At 46.6% G+C, this 17,383-nt stretch overlaps 1 protein-coding gene across 1 annotated transcript in view; it reads left to right on the plus strand.

The window, feature by feature from the left end:
* The window catches only part of EZR (ezrin), a 151,418-nt gene that overhangs the window by 107,696 nt on the left and 26,339 nt on the right, over positions 1–17,383 (plus strand). Inside the window, exons 6-7 of the mRNA XM_085612150.1 lie at positions 7,754–7,837; positions 9,797–9,943. Coding sequence (XP_085468276.1) covers positions 7,754–7,837; positions 9,797–9,943 — 231 coding nt within the window. The remainder of the gene's footprint in view (positions 1–7,753; positions 7,838–9,796; positions 9,944–17,383) is intronic.

The following is a 17,383-nucleotide window of genomic DNA, read 5'->3' on the forward strand; positions in this document are numbered from 1 at the left end:
AACATAACCAGTGCATGTCTCAGGCAACGTAAAAATGGGAATTATCAAAAGGGCTTTTTGTTGTAATTGAATACTGTGTTACATAACATTTTTGATATATAAATATCCAAAACACATCCCACAGCACATGACCTCAGACATACCTTCTCATAAACTCTCATTCTCACACACCTATCAATATCAGACCTTCAATCCAAATACTATCAATATGTACATAGATAGAAACCCCCCAATGGATCTGAGGTTTCGGTGTTAGGCCCCAATGTGGGTTTCACCTTCATCAGGGCGCAAAAGTCAGAGACTGGGGCACAAACAGTGAGCTGGAGATATTGGGTGAGATACAAGTCTTCTGGGCCGTTCGCCAAATACAGTCGGTAGTGAGCCTGAGACCGATCCACAGCTTGCTGAACAAGGACATGTTAATTCACTGATGCTGAAAGGTGAAAAGGGATACTGCAACTGTAAGAAACCTAGGGCCCCATTTACAAAAAATGGCAGAGCTGTTCTGCAAACCATTTTGCTGTGCTGAGCTGCTTCATTTTGAAAAGCACAGGGATGCCATGCACCAGCAGAGAGAGCCTTGCCTCATGTTGCAAGGGTGCCTATGTTGCAGGGATGATTGTTTTTGTGTTGGCAGGGGCACCTTCCTGCACAGAAACAATAGTTGATGGCATTTGCCTCTTTTGATGCGTGCTGCAGAATGCAGCATGCATGTAAAGAGATAAAACGAGGAGAAATAAATGTATTGCTCCTTCTTGCACTGATTCTGATCCAAACGCAGCTTTATTCTGTGGAACCCAGCAGATTGATCCTGTTTTAGGAATATGCCAGGCCCTTTTTGCTTATCTCAGTGGCGGGAACTGGTCCTGAAATAGTGCGAGTAGGGGGTTCTGGCAACCTCTGCTCCATGGCATGTCTCTAGATGCTCCCTAGCATCCATTACACACACCACTTTAGAGAATAAATCTGCCATGGAAGGAAGATAACCTTTACATGGGTTACTCCCCTATGAAATGAGGGACATCCAGAGATGTCATGAATATGATATACAGTGTGCACCATGGCTTGGGGAGTCTATCACTGAGAGGCACTGCCCATCAGGGCTGAGATTTTGTATGTGCCAGCAGTAGCCGAAGTGAGGACCAGTGGGTCTCCAAGGGAGACGGATGCAGTGTTCCATGAGTGGCGCCAGGACCTTCACAACGGAGGACAGCCAAGTCTGTTTGCCCCAGGCCCCACTCAGTTTGTTTGAGGCCCCACTATCCTGAAGCAAAATGTTCTTACATATCTGAGAGAAACAGTTGGTTATAGATTCCTTACCTTAGAATTACTCCCCCCCCCCCCCACCCAGGTGTCAGACTGGATCCGGACAGTTTTTCGTCAGCAGTACCCCTGCGTGTCGGGAGGTGGCGTCGGTTGACTCCGATTTCGTCGTTGGCATTGTGGTCGCCAGGATGACATCGCAGTAGCTACTTAGACGGCGCCCACGCGCACTGGCCTCAGTTCTTTCTTTTTCCGCGCCAGCCAGCGCAGATCCGGAGAGAGCGGTACCTCCAGTCACTTTTTGACTGACTTTTTGCCGACTTTTGTCGACCCCTGCTTTCGAGACTTCGACTCCTGGTACACGTCAGGGATTCCCGGCTTTAAGGCTTGCGGTTCCTGTACCTGACTGATATTGGTGACGGATCCGCACCGCGTGTGCCTGTTTTGCCTGGAGCACGACCACGGTCCCAAGTTGTGCTTGACTGCCGGACCATGAATCTGACGTCTTTGCGGGAGCGGTCCCTAAAGCCCCCAGAGGCCCGGTAGTCCGCTCCACGCCGTCAATATCCGGGTCGCGTAGGTGGTCGAGTGAAGGTTGCGGAGTCATCTTCACTCCTCTTCCAAGTCTTCGCACTCGGGGTCAGGTAATTCGAAGCACAAGAAGAAGTCAAAGAAGCATCGTCGCTCTTTGACTTCTCCCCATCCGTCGGCCGACGCGACGAGGGATGCAGGCGGTGCCCCTTCCGCGGCTCAGCATGCGGAGCCCGAAAGGTCAACTCTGGGCTTCCCTCCTTTCCTGGGACCCGGAGCGATCCTTGCCCAGCTTCGACAATTTTATGAAGCGATGCATGCCTTCTTTGGGCAGCCCGACTCCGCTGGCGCGCCTTCGGGCCCCGCAAACTGGCTGGGGGCCCTGGGCCTTCGACGCTGGTGGCTCCGGCCCTGGCACCACATGGTCCCCTTGGATCCAGGCCCGGATCCGAATTGCGCTGGTTGACCTTGTTATGCCTCCCCCGATGCCTACTCCCCCGGCACCACATCCGCAGCTGACGTCGGTTGTGTCCTCAGCCAGCGTCGACCCCGGTTTCCATCCCGATGTAGACACGGAGCTGTACCGGCGTCGACTGACGCCGGATCCAGCGCCGACAGGTACTTTTGTGCCCTTGTTCTACCCTGGCTCTTTTAGACTCGATTGGCAGCCAGAGGAGGGTGAGGAGGACTGGGAAGGGTCTGGAGACCCTCTGACTGACCAGTTGGGCTATGAACCAGACTGGAGAGATGAACTGGGGAAGCCAGTGTTTTGGATACCTCACCAGACCTTGGCATGTTGTCTAGTCCTACTGTGGCTACAGACGAGGGAGCGTCTTACGCAGTGGTGTTGCGTAAGCGGCCGAGGCCCTCAGCATCAAGCTACCTACGGTGGCAGTCAGGACTAACCTCCTGACAGAGGTCCTTCAACCGTCAGCGAGCTCTTCAGAGCCCCTGCTGCCGTTTAATGAAGCCCTAACAGACATTCTTTGGGCACCTGGTCCAGGCCCAACACAGGATCCCCTGTGAATAGGTTGATTGCCCGACGCCACTACCCGGCCCCGGGCAACCCCACTTCCCTCTCCCAACTCCCCACCCCTGAGAGCTTGGTGGTCCAAGCCTCCACCTCCAAAGGCGCATTCCCTAGCGCTTCACCTGATGGGGAATCCAAAAAGCTGGACCATCTTGGGAAGATGTTTTCTTCCACCAGCTTGGGACTGCGGTCGGTAAACACCGCATGTCTGTTGGGCCGTTACACCCACTCCGTGTGGGATATGGTTTCGCAAGTGCTGCTTCAGTGCCCGGAGGAGGCCCGGGCCGTACTCTCCCATGCAGTTGCCAAAGCGAAAGACTACGCGAAGTTTACCAACCGCTGTGGGCTGGATACCGCTGACTCACTAAGCAGGACGATTTCCACGTCGGTAGCCCTTCGACGCTATACCTGGTTGAGGCAGACTTTTTTTTCAGGGGATGTCCAATCCACTCTTATGAATATGCTTTTTGATGGCCGTCGCCTATTCGGCGGCAAGGTAGACAACGCGCTGAAGCGCTTTACGGGCTCTCGGGCTATGGCTAGGTCCTTGGGCCTCTCCACCACCCGCCCTGCGCAGTCTGCTTTTTGCCCCTTTCGTGTCTACGGAAGGGGTGCCCCACCATGTCCCGCCCAGAGCCACAGGCCAGCACAAGCTGTTCAGCCCCTGTACAGCTGGGTAAGTGGGAACCACCTCTGTGGTTCTGGGGGCCAGCAGGCGGCCTGGTCCACCACAGCACCCTCTGTAGCAGCCTCCAAACCCTCCTAGTCTAACCTTTCAGGGCCACAAAACGCCAGTGGGTGGCAGGATTCGCCATCACCTCCCCCACTGGCGCACCATCACATCAGACAGGTGGGTTTTGCCAATAGTCCTAGGGGGCTACTCCCTCCTCTTCGAGAATACCCCTCACGCCATGCCACCTCAGTACCATCGCATGTCGGAGGATCATCTGGCCCTTCTCCAACAGGAAGTTTCGTCACTCTTGGCCAAAAGAGTCATTGCGCGAGTTCCTGTCCCAGAAGTAGGTCGTGGTTGCTATTCCCTCTACTTTCTGGTGCCCAAGAAGGACAAAGGCCTGCGTCCTATCTTGGCTCTCAGGAGAGGATGTATCCTTATGGCTAGAGGGGTCGACTTTGAAGCTGGGGAACCGGGTTCGAGACTCGGCAACAACGCTCAACATCCTGTGATTCTGGGCAAATCACTTAACCTCCCCGTGCCTAACAAAAAAAACAACAAAAAAAAAGAATGTGTCCTTCTGTACCGAAACTGGTGCTCATGTAAAGCGCTCTGATACCCGATTTCTCGGGTCTAGTTCGTGCTATATCCGGAAGGAGAAGTTAGAAATGTTGACATTAGCTCAGGTCCTCTCTGCCCTCGACCCTGGAGACTGGATGGTAGCGTTGGACTTGCAGGACGCTTATTTTCCCATTCCCGTCCTGCCAGCCCACCGGCATTACCTGCGGTTCACAGTAGGCCATGAGCACTTTCAGTTTACCGTGCTCCCCTGAGGTGTTCATGAAAGTCATGGCGGTGGTCACAGCTCATCTGTGCAGATCAGGGGTTTCAGTCTTCCCCTATCTCGACGACCGGTTGTTGAAGGCGGGCTCGTCCCAGGCTGTTGTCTCCCACCTCCAGACTACGGCCGACTTCGGCATTCACTGGGTTTCTCCTACAACGTGCCGAAGTCACACCTGAATCCCTCTCAGAAGCTCCTCTTCATCTGAGCGGTTCTGGACACAACGCAGTTTCGGGTCTACCCTCCCGAACAGTGAGTCTGGGATATTCGGGCTATGGTTCCAATCTTTTAGCCTCTATCCCGGGTTTCAGTCAGGATGATCCTCAGGCTACTGGGCCTGATGGCCTCTTGCATCCTGCTCGTAGGCCATGCCAGATGGCATATGCGGGCTCTGCAGTGGGTCCTGAGGCTCCAGTGGGCACAACATCAGGGGAACCTGTCCGATTATGTCTAGATGGAGCACTGCACACCAATTGCAGTGGTGGTCGATGAACGAGGATTGGGTCGACGGCAGATCCCTCTTCCCTTCCCCAGCCAGAATTCACAGTGGTGACTGATGCATCACTTCTGGGATGGGGCGGCTACATGGGGGAGGTGGAGATCAGAGTCCTCTTTGCTCCGGCAGAGTCCGGGCTCCACATCAATCTTCTGGAGCTTCAGGCGATTCGTCTTGCACTCAAAGCATTTCTTCCCTCTATCCGGGGAAGAGTAGTGCAGGTGTTCACAAACAACACCACCGCCATGTGGTACTGCAGCAAGCAAGGTGGGGTGAGGTCATGGAGCCCTCCTCCTCTGGACATGGCTGGAACATCAGGACATATCCCTGGTGGTTCAACACCTGATAGGTTTGCTGAACACCAGGGCAGACCAACTCAGCCGCAGGTGCATGATGGATCACGAATGGCGTCTTTACTCGGAGGTGGTGCAAGGCCTCTTTCAACAGTGGGGAGAGCCTTGGTTAGATCTATTCGTCACCGAGGAGAACGTGCAATGTCAGCAATTATGCACGTTGGAATTTCCAAGGTGGCACTCGTTAGGTGATGCTTTTCGTCGCGAGTGGAGTTGCGGTCTTCTACGCCTTTCCGCCTATACCACTTCTGCCCAGAGTGCTGAAGAAGATCAAACTCGACCGGGCCCTAGTCATTCTTGTGGCTCCAGATTGGGCACGAACAGTCTGGTATCCCGAGCTGCTGCACATGGCCATCCATCCTCCGATCCGACTGCCCCTTCGGGAGGATCTTCTGTCGCAAGCGCAGGGGACGGTCCTCCACCCGAACCTGTCCAGCCTCCACCTCTTTGCGTGGAGATTGAGTGGCGGCAGTTTACGTCGTTAGACCTGCCTCCTGAAGTCTGTGATGTTATCTTGGCAGCCAGGCGTCCCTCCACTCAGATGCTATACTCCTGCAGATGGAACAAATTAGTGGCATGGTGCACAGCAAAGGCTGCGGATCCCCTTTCCGCCCTTCTTTCTGTGGTACTCTTGTTCGTCCTTTCTTTTGCCCAGCAGGGCTCTGCTCTGGGCACTCTTAAGGGCTACCTCTCAGCCATTTCAGTCTTTCTTAGGCTTCATGATCAGCCTTCTCTTTTCAAGTCCCCTGTTTTAAATCGCTTCCTTAAAAGCATTACTCCTCTTTTTCCTCCTGTTCGCTTCGTCATGCCCCAGTGGGACTTGAACTTGGTTCTTACATATCTTATGTGCGCTCCTTTTGAGCCGCTACATTACTGTCCTCTCAGGCTTCTAACCTTAAAAACTGCCTTTCTGTTGGCCATCACCTCTGCACCAGGGTGAGTGAGCTCCAAGCACTTTCTTCTAAGCTTCCTTTTCTTACTGTTCATCCGAGCAAGGTTGTGCTTCAAACTCTTCCTTCCTTCCCAAAGTGGTTACTCCTTTCCATATTGGACAGACCATCACTTTGCCCACCTTCTTTTCACCTACACATCCTTCCAAAGAAGCAGAGAGTCTCCACCGTCTGGATCCAAAGCGTGCGCTTTCCTTTACCTCTGATCGCACAAAACAATTCTGGGTGGATGACCAGCTCTTTGTTGGCTACATGGGCCCCAATAAAGGTCAGGCCGTGCACAAACGAACCATTTCTAGATGGGTCATTTTGTGATTAAAAGCTTGTTATTCCTTAGCAAAAAAGTAGCCTCCAGTGGGGTTACACACCCATTCCACCAGGGCAACGGCAGCTACCACTGCTTTGGGACGTGGAGTCCCCCTTAATAACATCTGTCAGGCCGCTATGTGGGCATTGCTGCACACGTTCAACATAGGTTAGTTCTAGATTCCTTACCGCCCCACCGATCCTCCCCGTTCTGCCAACTGACTTCTAGGGTTAAGGACTTACTTTCAGGGCCCTAGTTTTGTGCACCAGTGGTCAGTCTCTTGCATGGCTCTGCGCTTCTGAAGTGGAAAGTCGTGTACAGAACTGACGTCTGTGCTCGAGGGCGGCGTTTATGTGGCTACCATGACGTCATCCCGGCGATCACGACGCCAACGACTAACTCGGGTACTGCTGACGAAAAACTTTCCGGATCCAGTCTGACGCCTGGGGGGCGTAATTCTAAGGTAAGAAATCTATAACTAACCTATGTTTCTTACAGATATATCGTTACCGAAGGTAAGTAACTTGTTCATTTAAACAGTAGGCCTGAACTATTCCTACCAATTCACTTATAGGTGGCATCAAATACTGTATTTTCTGTTTCACCAGAGAACCTCTTCTTTTCTCTTTTCTTTAGGTAAAAAGGAGAGGACCCACAAAAATGTGGGCCCTCTGTCCCACACAAGCTTTAGACATGCTTGAGTGGCTTCTGCTGCTCCATTAAGGCATGTGGGGCCAGATGTACGTAGAATGCTGTTTGTGATTTCCTATTTGCTAATTTTAGCGATTTGCAATTCGGAATCGCCATTTGCGATTTCCTAACGGTGTCTCAATAGACCTACCTCATTAATACTCATGAGGTAGATCACAATTTGCACCCCATTGGGAATCACTAATAACACAGGGATAGTGGCCTGCTGGTGCTTTACAATAAAGCTTTTTTTTTAATGCAGCCCTTTTTCCTTGAATAAAATAGAAACGTTTTCTTTTCATTTTTTAAGAGTAGGCAGTGGTCCCTTTCCATTTGTTAAGGGTTTCCACCAACTTGAAGTTGGTGGTAAAATGTGAATGTTTTGCAACCGCATTTTCGATGCGAAACAGTCTTTCATACCGCTGCAATTTGGTATTAGAAAGAAACGCCCTTAATATGCCCCTTCCTAACACCGAATCGCCCCGTGGTGTCTGAGCACTGTTTCACGAGGTCAACTAGAGGAATGCCACAGGGAAATATATAAAAAGACAAAAGCTGTTCTTCATGATTTGGAGCTGGAAAATCACAATGTTCTTTTTTTCTGCACATTCCATTTCAGGGTTTTGGATCAGCACAAACTTTCCAGAGAGCAGTGGGAAGAAAGGATAGAGGTCTGGCACACTGAGCACCGTGGAATGCTGAAGTGAGTGCACTGGTCTGGTCACAACATCTAATGATAGTAATTTGTTTAGCTTTCTCTTAAAAACTTACTGTTTTAAGCTCTGTGAATGCCAGGTATTACTGTCACATAGGTCAGTTACTCCATCTACTAATGTGGGAGTGGTGGAAGGATGAGTTGGGCTTGCTAGGATTGATTGGATGGCGACCTTCAGGTTATACGTGCAAGATTTTGGTAGTGTGTTTTGACTCTCCGAACCAATGAATTAGGGTGAATCAAGAATTTTATTTCACAAAATGGTTTTATTAATAAAATGATGGATCAAAATGTTGTATTAAATACATATTTGCACCAGAATTGCTCTTGCTGCCCCCCCAAATGTCTTTGGCTGGCCATGTACCACTGCCCTCCTCCTTAACATACAGACCTCTCTCCATTAGTACCAGAGCACTCTATTTGTATGTATGAAGCTGTTCCACCAGACTTTGCAGATCTTATCCCGAGTGCGTCATGTTTCTGCAGCCATTCATACCATTTGATACTTGTTTTTCAGCTTGAATTCGCAGATACAGTTGCATTTTAAATCTCAAAACATTTGAAACACTCACCGACGTCGATTACCTAGGCCATTCCAGTAGCTGATATAACATAAATGTTGATAAAATTATACATGTGGACAGATTAAAGCCTCCCCCTCCCCCCCCAAGAATTGAATATTCCCAACTCCACATTGTGTTCTATTTTTTACTGAAAGGTTGACTAAGTACATTCAGTTGGTGTGATCTAGAGGGTTTCATATTGTTTGTCCATGGTGTAACATTAAAGTTTTATTGCCTCGGTAATATCCAGGCAATTACCAAGGAAATCTTGTAGGATCTTAATGTAGTATCTCTTAAATAAAATAATTGGGGATGAGAAGTTGTATTGACAACTTTTCCATAATAGGTTGTTAATAATATAGACTAGGAAAGAAAAGTTCTTAGAATGTCAGCACCAATCGGCCCTTTCTGTGCATCCAGTTTTTGATGTCTGGTTGGGACATGGCATGTAGGTACAGGGCTCAAAGCTTGAAACAAACTATGACCTTGAGTTTTGCTTTTCAAATTCTGACTTTCAGATAAACCCAAATTAAGCATCTTTATTACAGGTGATTGAGAGATTTCTGTCCAAGGACCCTCGACAACATGTTCACATCACATTGTTTCTCTTTTGTGTAATCCTAATATTCTAATAATGTACCCCAAATATACTATCTGAGTAGCTTGTAATGCCCTCTATTACATGACTTTATATGTGAATGGGTACATTCTAACATGTGGATTACCTGTTGCATGAGTAGGGAAAGAGATGGAGGAAGGCAAGAGCTAGTTAGTGGGTGGGAGATTGGAGGGTTTGGAACTTAGGTATGGAAGTGGAAGCAGAAGGGAATTTGACAAGATAGTAGAAAAGGATGGGAAATCTTTTGGGAGTGGGCATGGTGTGTATGGTGACATTCTTCCCCCAATACGTGGAAGTACAGGAGTTTCCCCCTGCAAATTAGGCACCAAAAAAGCAAGGATGTCCTTAAGACATTTAAATGTATTTTCTGCTTTTGTAAAGTGAAATGACATTCATCCAACTAGACATGTCTGAATAAAATTGCACAGGAAGTTTGGAATCTTGAAACACGAGTACAGAAGAAACATTCTATGGTCTTTATTATATACATTTAGAGGTATAAACATTCCAAAGGCTTTTTGAACACCCTGCTCTCCTTTCTTTGGGCATCAGTTCTACCTCGATCTGTCTCAACTTCCCTTCTTCTTGACCTAGTGTCACTATAGGCATGTAGAATTGCTTAGGTTGAAGCCTTTAACAGTACTTCACTCATAAAATCTGATGCTCATGAGGTCCTCAACATTTTGGAATATACAAAGAAAGTGCCGGATCTAATCTGAGTTGATCTATGTTTCTCCCCTCCTCCTCACCCCCTCCACCATGCAGAGAGGATGCCATGCTTGAATACCTGAAGATCGCCCAGGACCTGGAAATGTATGGAATCAACTACTTTGAAATCAAAAATAAGAAAGGTTCCGACCTCTGGCTAGGAGTGGACTCATTGGGACTGAACATTTACGAACATAATGACAAGTACGTGCAGCTTTCATGTTTTTAATCGCTGTTGCAGAAACCCTTTGATTACGCTGCACGATAAAGTCAGATCCTTCTTCCTGGTCCCAAACTTTGCAGTCTAGCTTCTGGTTTTCACTTTTTGTACGCCATTGTTGTTTGCAATGTAATATCTATGTTGTTCTGATTAGCAAGGGTGTTTGTACATTGCTTTCCTGCGATTTAGTCCAAATGCTCCTTGAAGGACAGAGGAGAAAGTTTACTGATAACACTTCAGTGGAACATTGTTAGGCTATTGAATTCTGAAGTCAATCAACTCCGCTGAATGTTTTAATAAAATGCTCACAACATTCGACACTGGAGATACTGCGGTGAGGTGCTCACTCATTCATTATTTGTTTTAACAATTTACATTCTATTGGAATCGTTTTTTGATAGTTGAACATACTAAAGGATTTTATCTGTGGATACTGAGATCCAACTGGTTGCTCTGCCGTTTGTTCTCTTTGCATCCATGTTCATCCACAATACGAAAAAGAATCAGATAAAGACGTGTATAATTTATCTTAAACAACACTTTTATTAATTCGGAAATCCAAGTAATATTCTTATAAGCTTAGCAGCAATCTGCAGTATTAATATTCAAATTTGAGACCACCTTAAAAGTTTAATTTCACAAGGAAAGGTCTGCAAACTAAATGAAACTACGTTTAAGGGGAAAAAAAGGGAAAATAAAAAAAGGAGAGGAGATTAAAAGGCAAGGGTATTAGATGTTTTTGAAATCTGTGTCTTTATATGTTTCAGACAGTAAACCCAGCCTCATTAAATATTCCTTGGGATTTACATGGAAGTGTAGTGCATCCATGAGAGCAGCATTTTGTACAAGTAAAGGGATCCGAGGATTAACATTGGCACTATTGATCATTTAAAACATCAGCATATTCATCCCTATCACACTTAATTTGGGCATCTATATTCTTTTTTTTGGGGGGGATATTTTTATTGTGTTACAGGGAAAGCAAAGCAAGTAACAAACAACAAAACAATCCCCCCAACACAGGGCATGTGGACAAGCGTGCATCCGTTCACAGAGAATGACCACATCAATGGGACTGGACCTTTGTTTCAACTACATCATAACATTCTTCCATCATTTCCTGAGCCCAAGGGCTGTGTTCAAGGCCCAGGTCAGACCTAGCTTTCAACCCCTGTCATTTCTTCCTCTTGGCATTCTACCCCAATCCTGCTCTAATTTCCATCCGTGTGCTCCAAATCTTCTCGAATTTGCAGGGACATCACCTGGCATGGTAAATCAGTCACTCTGCCCCAATACACTAATCCATGCCTTCCTTCCATTCCTGTCTAGTTGGCAGCGTGCTCTCTCCCTAGTGTTTTAGAAGATTCCTGCTGGCCAATATCAAGGTCAGGTTGCTAAACAACAGAGCATATTGGTCCATAGATTGTGCCCCCCAAATACCCAGGGACATTAGCTGGGGTGTGAAGTGCACTTTATACTCCAGAGCCTCAGATATTTGTTCACCTATCCATTCACAATAGTCCTGGATCTTTGGACACTCCCAAAATGTATGGATCAGAGTACCCCTCGTCTGGCAACCCCGCAGGAAGAGATCATCAGTCACCCTCTCAGTACAGAACAGGCGGGTTTGCGTGTAGTATACTCTCTCTAATAATTTCAACTGAATCAGTCGGAACCCTGCCCTGATTGCCACTTCACTCGAGTATCTACAAGTCTGGCTCAAATCATCGTCCTCAAGTTTGCCCAGGTCCCACTCCTATATTTCCCTCAGATGCTCAAGAGGTGGAAGACTATTGCTTAGTAAAGTGGAATAAATTCGGGGCACCACATGGTTTGTCAGTGGGGCACCCAGCACTCTGTATTCAAGCGGGGACTCCTCTATATTGTCTCAGAGGACCCCACACTTATTCAGGATGTGCCTTATCTGGTGGTATCATAAAATCTGGCTACCAGTCAATTCATATTCTGTCTGCAAATCGGCAAATGCCATCACCGTCCCTTCTTTCCAAGTATCCCCTAACTTGGAGATGCCCAATAAGTCCCATTTTATATGGCCAACAACTTTTCACAGTCCACTCAGAAGAGTGGAATCCCACAGAGGTGTCTCCAGCATCAACTTTCCTTGCCATCCCGACTGGCGTGTAGCCTTTTTCCATACTGACACTACTGTTGCTGTAGGATTTGGTAAGGGGGGCAATCCCCTCCCCCATAGAGACTCCACAGTTAGTTTCAGGGGCCATTGCGTCCCTCTACCTGCAAAGACGGTTCCGCTGGTCCAAGAAGGCCCAGTTGTTAACCACCAACAGCTGTGTCACCCAATAATAAATTCGTAGATTTGGAAGAGCAAGATCCCTGCTTGTCTGTCATCTAGTCAGGAGCATCAAAGCAATCCTGGGAACTCCACCATTGCAGAGGAGTGTCCTCATAATCTCATCCACCTTCTGAAAGAATTTATCTGGGATCGGGAAGAGGGTGTTTTGCAACACAAAGAAATTTGGATAGATAAATCATTTTCTACTGAGTCGCCCGCACCAGCAGGGACAGGGGGAGTTTCCTCCACTTCTCTGCCTCGTGACCGTTCTCCTCGAAAACCTTCAATAGGTTCTTGTTGATGAACAAGTAACGATCCAGAATTGCAAAAATACTTAAGTATTGAAATTTGCTGGTTGCCTGCCGAAACGGGAAATCTGGATCTACCCTCTCAATGGGACATGCCGTGAACTTGTGCCAGTTGATTAGATGTCCTGCATATGAACCAAAGTCATCAAAGGTATGTAGAACTCTTGGTGTGGAAATCTGCCAGATATAACAGAATGTCATCAGCATGTAATGAGACGGTAGCCTCCTATTCAAGGGCCCAGCAGAGACCCCTAAGCTGTGCATCCATACATATCCAGACCGCCAACAGCTCCAAGACTGCCACAAACAGTTGTGACAACAGCGGACAGCCCTGTCTGGTGCCCCTAAATAGCCCAAATTTGCCAGACATCACCCTTTTCACCCTAACTCTTGCACCAGGATCCTCGTACAGCAGCTTTACCATGGAGAGGAAGTACGGCCCAAAACCCATCTTTCGGAGCACCGTCATTATATACGGCCACTCGAGAGAGTCAAAGGCCTTCTCGGCATCCAGGGCCAGAAGGACTACCAGTTTTTCAATCCTAGAGCTACATGCCAGACAGACTATTAATTTTCGTAAATTGTGTTGCATGGCTCTGTATTGCATTCACCCGATCAGATCAGGGTGACCAGAGAGTCCACCACCAACGTAAGGTGGTTTACCATATTTTTCAGTAAGACCTCCATCTCCACATTAATCAGGGAGAGAGGTCTGCATGAGGCACAATCATCAGTAGGCTTTCCCTCCTTGTATATCAGGACGATTGTTGCCTCTGAGATTTTGTGGCAGAGTGCACTGCTCTCATGCCTTGGAGAACATTTTGAGCAGCAGTCCCACAACCTTGGATTTGACACATTTGTAGAATTCTGATTGGAAACCATTAGGGCCGGGGATCTTGCCACTACGCAATTGGGATACGATCTCTGCCGCCTCTCCGTCAGTGATCTTTCTCCAGTAGGTCTCTCTGTTCAGGGAAGAGGCCAGGGGTCAGAAGGCTGGTAATAAAGCCAGCCAGATCGCCCCAGTCAGCTATTGTGTGTATTCCTTTATTTAGCCCCTCTAGATAATCTGCAAATGCCTGCGCAGTTTCCAAAGGGGTCTCCTTCTGCCCTGACTCCCCTGACCTGATGCCCCATACCCCCGTGCTCCCTATTCTCTTCTTTCCAACCAGGCCAGGAGCTTTCTAGCCTTGTTGCCCCCCTCAGAGTCACCCCTGTGTCATTCGGAATTGAGCCTGAGACTCATGGCAAGCCAGGCTCACATATTCCCATCTCACCTCCTCAAGTTTGTCTCAAGTCCCTGGAAGGAAAGGTAATGTAATCGCCTTCCAACTGTGTAAGTTTCTCTTCAAGCGTTCTACATTCCGCCTCTAGCTTTCGCCTCTTCCCTGTCTTGTGCACAATAATTTGCCCTCTGAGGTCCGCTTTATAAGCCTCTCCTATGATCGTTTTGAAGTGAACGGACCCCTCGTTCTCTTCAACATAGCAATCGGTGGCAGTAACCTTCAGTTATCTAGTAGTTCTGTCTGTTAGTTCCCAGGCGTCTAGTCTCCATGTCCCCCGTAGCCTCCGTATACCCATCTGTACCACTGTAGTCAAGGGTGAGTGGTCCGATATCCCTTGGGGGCATCTCTATTCTTGGTTGCTTTAAGATTCCATTCATTATGCACTGCTCATAAGAATTCACTGTATTTTTTCTAACAGTGTGAGAATCAATTTAAAACATTTATAAAGCGCCAAATAGCCAGAGGTGCCAAGGTACTAAAATAAGAAGTCTAACATTGTTCTTTTTGGACAACACCACTGTAGGTACAGTAGAGAGCCAATATCACATTCTGAGTTGAGTTTAATTACATTAAAGATTGATTGGGAGCTTTGCTACCAGTTGTGGTCTGAAGAAGTTAGAAGACAACCCAGTTTGTTCATTTTTCAAGAGGTCCAAAATGTCCTGTAAATGAACATAAACTGCGACAGGACAATAGAAAAAGCTATTTTTGCTTTAAATGGGTATCCCCTTTGTGTACTATATTGTTCCTCTTTTCAGAGAAAGATTTGAACATTGTTAAAGTCTTTATTACAGCTAGCAACTTTCATTTAGGAATGAGCTGATAGGCTGCTGCTCCTGCTGCTATTGGAAGTGAAGTTCATGTTATATTCAGAATATCAGATTTTGGGCCAGATGTACGACCCTTTCATTTAGCGCTTCGCAGTTTGCGACACATTGCGAGTCGCAAATTGCGAGGTGCTAAATGAAATGTACAACAGTGTGTTTACACTGTTTTGCGATTCCCAATGGGGTCGCAAATTGCGAGGCTCATTAATATTAATGAGCCTATCGCAATTTGCGAGCCCTTTGTGAATGCCAGCCATCCCAGGGACTGCTTTTTAATAAAGCAGCTTTTTTTAAAAAGTGCAGCCTGTTTTCTTTCACTCCCATATATTGAATGGTTGTTTGTTCCTACTACTGTATCCCACATACCCTATAATGTGCAGCACTCGGATACCCTCTTGGGTCTTGTTCGCGCTATACAAAACTTTATAAATAAAATGAATAAACAAGGTATGCGGACTGATGAACATCCACCACTGCACCTTTGAGTCAACCTAGAGTATTTGCTTTATAAAGACCAGACATTGCCACTGAAAGTTATCTGGATGGCCGCTCCCTTAGCTAGCCTTTCTGCAAAGTGTGCCAGTGGTCATCATCTTTGGATGGAAATAAACAGAAAGAATCGGCTCCTCTCCATTGTACACTCTCTCGGATGCCTTCCAGTGATAAAGCAGGTTAGATTTATGGCACAGTGAACAGTGCGTTTTGCCTTTCATCTCAGATATCAGCACTCCTGGCACAAAAATTCAATAAGCAAATTTTTGAATATGTAGTTAATAATATGACTTGTCTTGGTGTTCTCACCATTTTTTGGTCCAGAAGGCTAGTCTCCAGTGTAGGGTTCTTTCACAAATTCAAACTATTGCTCTCTCCGTTAGAGGATAAAAAACTTGACTTTTGGTTCTCCCTTTATTCGGCTCTCTGTAGGTATTGCCAGCAGTAGGAAGACTCCTCAGTACAAGCCTACCTTTTACTCTAACATATACTCTACCAAGAGTGAAGTGATACTGCACTTTAGTGGCAAAATCAGTGTAACCCTTCATTAGATCCTTTTCATGTGTGCTTCTTCAGGCACCATCAAAATCGATCTAGTATAAATGTGGCTTTTGAATGAATAGGCCACGTTACATCGCATTCGTTTACAATGCATGCCATTACAACGCGGTCATTACAACGACCACATTGTTACATCGTATACAATTACAACGCAAGTCCTTACAACGACTTGCTGTAGGGGGGGGGCACTGGATTTTGGAATAGTACAATTTACTATTCCAACTCCAGTCTGTGCAACAGTAGGGAAGGTATTGGATTTCAAATTTAACACCTTCTGTCCCCTACAGCAAGTCGTTGTTCCGACTTGCATTGTAATGGTATGCGATGTAACAACGCGGTCGTTGTAATGACCGCATTGTAATGGCATGCATTGTATCGCATGCGTGGTAAAAGAGGTTTACCCTTTTAAATATGTGGTCAGTTCCTAAAAGTGGGGGTGATGTGTCTGATAGATAGAAGCGGTGTAGGCCGAGCTGGTCTGGCAGTTCACAGTAGGCTGTTTCAACCGCACTCCTGCTTTTAGAAATTATTGTATTTGAGAGGTTATGCCATCAGGAGTGCAATTGGCTCTTTTAAATTTTTTACCTGGAAGTGATATACTGCTTGGACCATTGATCATAATTTCAAGAAACTTAGATGAGGTGAAACAACCTGCTCCAACTCACAATTTATTTGTGGTTTCTTGAAAATCCGTTTAGCAGTGTGCAATAAAGTACATAAAAACTAGGAGTCATATAAGGTTAGAAATGATATTGTAATAGTTGAAAAGTTGGTTTTGAAATCACAATGTCTGGTGATCGCTTTTCAGTTCTTGATAAATTGGATTGGTTGGTGAAAGGCTTCCGTTTATTGTTATTTCCGCTACCCAGAATTGTAATTGTGTTCTGGTGGAGATAAAATCTCTGGCCGGGGAGGGCGGCATGAAGTGTGTTATTTAAGCGACGGTAGGGGCAAACCCCAAATATCTGGAAAATGTCCAAAAAGGAATACATTTTCAAAATCGCCATTTTTAATTATCATCAAAACTTCAGAAATGCAACTGTTATGGTTAAGTTTCAGTTTTCGTTAAAAACTTATTTTTGAGTTGTTTATAATTTAGGTATATAATTGGCCACAAACGTACATTTATTACTTATAGCTTACTTATGTATCAAGTTTCATGGAGAGCCATTAAGGACAGGGCACAGTTCTTTGGCTTGTTAATAATGTTTACACTGTTCGACTGATCTGCATGAAACCTGGCAGACTAATGGCCCAACTAGCACAACTTTGTAATATCAAGTTCTGTGCATATCTCTAAAAGTTTAAGATTAACGGGGGTTGGTTAAAAGTAGGGTTTTTCATTTTAACTCCCACAGCATTTTTGGGAGCAGGTCACAGGGTCGCTGTGTTGATCGAACCAACTGCACAACAGATTCTGTACCAGGTGTAGCTGAAAGCAACATTGTGGTCGCACACCCACTGCAAATTGACTAAGTTTATGCACACAGTTAATTTTGTGGACATGACATCTTTGCACCAAAATCCTGCAGTGCATGGTTTAATGCTGTGCACAACTGGTTCAAAAGCTACAGTAGTTAGGCACAAAGTATGGCTGACCGCTACACATGTGCCCAGTCCCTGCTACTCACACGCTCTG

The sequence above is a fragment of the Triturus cristatus genome, chromosome 6 (genome assembly GCF_964204655.1).
Source record: "Triturus cristatus chromosome 6, aTriCri1.1, whole genome shotgun sequence".
NCBI classification, from domain to species: Eukaryota; Metazoa; Chordata; class Amphibia; order Caudata; family Salamandridae; genus Triturus; species Triturus cristatus.